The 5,086-nt window shown below is 38.2% G+C and overlaps 1 protein-coding gene across 1 annotated transcript; it reads left to right on the forward strand.

Moving 5' to 3' along the window:
- Positions 1-930: 930 nt before the first annotated feature.
- nkx6.2 (NK6 homeobox 2) lies at positions 931-4,761 on the forward strand. The gene is made up of 3 exons (NM_001135784.2): positions 931-1,596; positions 1,921-2,093; positions 3,319-4,761. The coding sequence occupies exons 1-3, from the start codon at positions 1,182-1,184 to the stop codon at positions 3,565-3,567; spliced, it is 837 nt and encodes a 278-aa protein (NP_001129256.1). The 5' UTR covers positions 931-1,181; the 3' UTR covers positions 3,568-4,761.
- Positions 4,762-5,086: the final 325 nt, after the last annotated feature.

Genomic DNA, 5,086 nt, shown 5'->3' on the forward strand with positions numbered 1-5,086 from the left:
GATGATCTCTGTCTGTCTCCACAAAACACACAGCAGAAAACACTCCAGTCAAGATCACGGAGAGATCGCGGAGAAATGCGGCATTGTTGTTTTAACAATGCCAATGTACTACATCAGCTCGGCTAAATGAAGGAATGAATGATCTCAGAGCAGAAGAAAAGAAATGCAGTGGAGAATCAGATATTATCAGCATATATTAAGATTAAAACTGATAATAAAAACACCCTGCATGGGGAAAAACACGCGCTAATGGATGCGTTAAATTATACACCAAACAACTCGTGTTATACATTATTTTAAATGATTAATTGAGTAGTGGTTTAGTAACAACTCGTCTGCTTTTAAAACTTAGACTGAAATAAAAGATTGCAATATGTTAAACATGCAAATATTAAGTTATTCGTTTGATAATAACCTGAGATATACAAAACAGAGGACGCGATTAAATAATAGCCTATTTTCCCCATGCAATATTGATGTTTAAAAAAACACGCACGATGCGAAGTAATAAGACGCGATACTTTAATCGCACTTTATTACTATCTACTGCATCTAACGCGATGGATGGATATGCGAGCGCTAATTATCTGTTAAACATCAGTATATGGACTAAGCTAAACAAACGACCGAGCGCTTATTAATATGATTAGACACAGCTGTATGAGGTTAATGTACTTACTCTGCCACCGGCGTCATAAAGTAAACGCGTCTATTGTGTCAAACGCAGAAACAATGATTTCTACAGTGCGACGCGTCATTAATGCCGCTTCAATACGAGCTTGATGGAGTGCGGCTTTGTGGCGTTTGCGCGCATGCAAATTCCCCGCCGCGCGTCCTCCAATCACAGCGTGGCGTCACTTAGAGTCTTCCAATAGGGGAGTCGCGCTCGCAGGTGGCGGCGAGGTTATCAGCTCGTCGTCGCTGCCGGAGCGCATTGACCGGGGAATCGCACCTCAGATGCGGGGAACACGCTGCACTCGAAGCGGCCGTCAGATCTGCCGAACACCGCCGATTGGATTGCGCTCCGGAAACTCACTCGCGCGTGGGAAACATTTGCAAAGTTTCGCCTCCAGTTGAAAGTTCAGTTGGATGAGCTGTCAAACTTTATTTGCTGTACTTTGTGTGTGCTGTGTTCTTGGTTTTTGTTTCTCCGCGGTTTGTCCTGTGGCTCCGGCGCACCAATGTTAGCGGTGGGACAGATGGATAGTAACCGGCAGAGTGCGTTCGTCCTGGGCAGCACTCCACTGGCTGCGCTGCACAACATGACCGAGATGAAGACCTCTTTATTCCCGTACGCTCTGCAGAGTCCCGCCGGCTTCAAGGCTCCTTCTCTCGGCAACCTGAACTCTCAGATCCCGCTGGGGACGCCTCATGGAATAAGCGATATTTTGGGCAGACCCATCACCACTGCAGGACAGCTGCTCTCGGGTTTCCCTAGGATCAACGGATTGGCCACTTCAGCCGGGATGTACTTCAACCCGGCGGCCGTTTCTAGATACCCCAAACCGCTGACGGAGCTGCCCGGGCGGGCGCCCATATTCTGGCCGGGAATGATGCAAGGCTCGCCGTGGAGAGACCCGCGGGTTCCCTGTGCGGGTGAGTTTTGCGCGCTTGATCGAAATCAAGCTTAGATCCTCGAGTTGGAATATTTTATTGTACTTTTTTAAAACGCTGTGTTATTTAAACCCACATTTATTGCGAAATGTCCACAAATGCAACCAGTGCGTTAAATCTGCGCTATGCGTTAATTGCCTAAACTAGCCGAGAAGTCGGTTTTGTTCATATTTTAACCAGCATGTTTTTATTTACAGAGTGTGGTGTTTGACACTTGTTGGCTCTCAGTGACATGACAGCGCAATCTCTCATGAAGTTGAGTGGGTTTATTAGCTGACCGTGTCTCGTTTTTTTCTTCTTCTTCAGCCCAAGCAAACATGATGCTGGACAAAGATGGCAAGAAGAAACATTCCAGACCGACTTTTTCAGGACAGCAGATTTTCGCACTGGAGAAAACCTTCGAGCAGACCAAATATCTGGCCGGTCCGGAGAGAGCCAGACTCGCCTATTCTCTGGGAATGACCGAGAGCCAAGTCAAGGTAAACACAAAACTCCCAGATCAATCTAAGACTTAACTTCTCACAGCTGAAAACCACCAATAAGTTTGCAAAGCAGAGAGATGAGAGGTCGCACCGTTAATTTAGGACGCGGATAATTGCGGATAACTAATAATGTTTTCCTAACAATTTTGTTGTCATTAGGACACATTTAGGCCTTTGCTTTACGAAAACCCTGCTCAACTTTTTAATTACTTTAAAATAGGAAACAAATATTTGCTCTTAATTACATGTACGCTCTAAATAAAAATGTGTTGTTAACGTTACAAGTTTTCTTTTTTAAGGCTAATTAAATTTAAACTACAGTTTTGACACAACAGCCTTTTCCATATTTGATCCAACATTGGGCTGCAGCATTTTAAACCTGCTTTAAATTAATTATATATTTTCAGTCCAGTTGTTTTAATTAAACATTTTCAGGTGGCGTGATAAAAATCGGTAAAGTCTAGCTGGATATCAATATAGCATCTTTCGTCTCACTGTGCAACATTAACTTTTATTTTTGATGTTACTGCGGGGAGCAGACGTAATTAAAATACAATAATACACTTAAAATAACTATTAATTTGAAATGAGCTGAAACAACACAATCCTTGTTTTTTTTTTGTTGGGACAACTTAATTGTTTTATCTCCAATCTTCTTAAATTTGTAAAAACTAACAAGTTAACTTCATTCATGTCGTCCCAACACAAATCGATTGCGTTGAACACATTTTTTTACATTAGCTACACGTAATTTAATTAATATTAAAGGCTATAATAATTCTCGTTAACTTTTGTAGCAACACTCGCGCTACAGAATCATTTTTCCACAGAGTATGTCATTTATTAAATAATATAAATAATTCTCATTAACGTCTATAGCAACAATTGCTCTAAAGTATCAATTTTACAGAGTGATTTAATAAATTCTATAAATAATTCTCATTAAGTTTTATAGCAACAATCGCTCCATATAGCTTTTTTTTTACAGAATATATCATTTATATTTTATTTGTGTTGAGTTTAAACAAACAAATTAAATTTAGGAGTGTTCAACTTAATTTGTTTGTTTAAATTCAGCCCAAATAAATTGTTTACAATCACTTAACCTAAAAAAAAAAAAAGTAAATCCAAGGAATCATCTTTGAATAATTTTCAGTGAATTCCTGTTATCATCTACAGCCACCCTCGCGCTGAAGTGTTGTGTTCTCCTCTTCTTTCTCAGGTTTGGTTTCAGAACAGAAGAACTAAATGGCGAAAGAGGCACGCGGCAGAAATGGCCACGGCCAAGAAAAAGCACGACTCTGAGACGGAGAAGATGAAGGAGAGCTCGGATAACGACGAAGATGATGAATATAACAAACCCCTGGACCCGAACTCTGACGACGAGAAAATCACAAGACTTTTGAAGAAGCACAAGACGAGTAACCTGTCGCTCCTCAGCCCGTGCAGCAACAGCTCGGACACTTTGTGATCAATCTGAGCTCAAAGACTCTTCATGCACTGAAACCAAAACATGATGCATTGGATTTACTACATGTGTTTAAAGGTAACTGGCTGCAAGCAATTAATATGGGCTGAATGTTAGCAAGTTGAACATTACTGCATTTAATTTGTGTTTAAATTCAGCCGACACACTCTCTATTTCAACACAAATCCATTAAGCTAATCGTTTTTTACAAATTTGAGTGGATTGAACATAAAACAATTAAGTTATCCCAAAACAAAAGTAAAGAATTGTGTTTCTTCAACTCATTTTAATTTAGTTTAATCACACAGAAGTCATCTTTTGAGTGCATATAAATTGTTTGCAGCCAGTTACCTTAAATTCTTCAGTAAATTCAATAACTCATTCCCTTTTCAGTGCATCTTCAGCATCATCTTCATCAGTCTCAGATTCTCCTGCAGAACTGGGGCAGAATTAAGCAGGGTATAATAAACACACTGTTCACACTGCTTTGGCTTCGCTGCAGTTGTACAGTTAGAGTGGACGTGAGATGTATATATATTTTTTACTGAGTAAATTATGTTATTAAAGCATCACGAAGACGTGCCAATCTCCCCTCATCATCATCATAGGTCATTTAAGATCAGACGGTCGCACTTTACAACAAGGCTGTACTAGTTAATATCAGTTAATGCATTTATTAGCATGAACGAACAGGACATTCATGGCAGTATTTATTCATGTTAATACAGTGTTCACTGTTAGTTCGTTAACTCACGGTGCATGAATTTGGATGTTAATAATGCATACATGTTGAACTATCATTAAGAAATTATGTACATGTATTGTTGATTAATAATTCATGTAGTAAATACATTACCAATGCATTAACTAATGCAACCTGATTGTAAAGCGTGACCAAAATCGATCGCAGAAGAATAACGACGCCTCTTTCGCCTAAAAACATGTACTTTTTTATTATTTTGAAAGCAGGTACACAAAGTGTATAAAGTGCCAGTGTTGTAAATGATGTGAATAGAGTTTGTTTTAATAACAATGTCCTTTTTTTGGCCGCTTATACTTTCAATGGAAGGAGTTTATGTTTTACCTCACAACACGAGAAATACTCAAAGATGGACTTAAATATCGATGAAGAGAATATTATTGCTTCCGTGATGAAGGAAGAAAAACTTTGTATTATCAATAAATTATTTAACAAGCCGATGTTTTAAATATGTCATGATCTTTCTGTCATTTAGTGCATATTTTTGACCAAACTGTTTGGTTTTTGGGGTTGTGATGTCTGTTTATTTGACCGCGAATGTTGTAAACACTTAATACACGCTTTTATTATTATTATTATTTTACTTTTTAATTGTTATTATTATTTTATTATTTCTTTTTAATAATAATTATTATTACTTTAATAATTATTATTATTATATTATTATTATATCCATACACTCTAAAATGCTGGATGTTTATATTTGTTTTAAATTAACGTTAATGTTTTTCCCGAATTTTGGGGTTTGTCCATATTTTACAA

This window comes from Danio rerio, chromosome 13 (assembly GCF_049306965.1).
Source record: "Danio rerio strain Tuebingen ecotype United States chromosome 13, GRCz12tu, whole genome shotgun sequence".
Taxonomy (NCBI): Eukaryota; Metazoa; Chordata; class Actinopteri; order Cypriniformes; family Danionidae; genus Danio; species Danio rerio.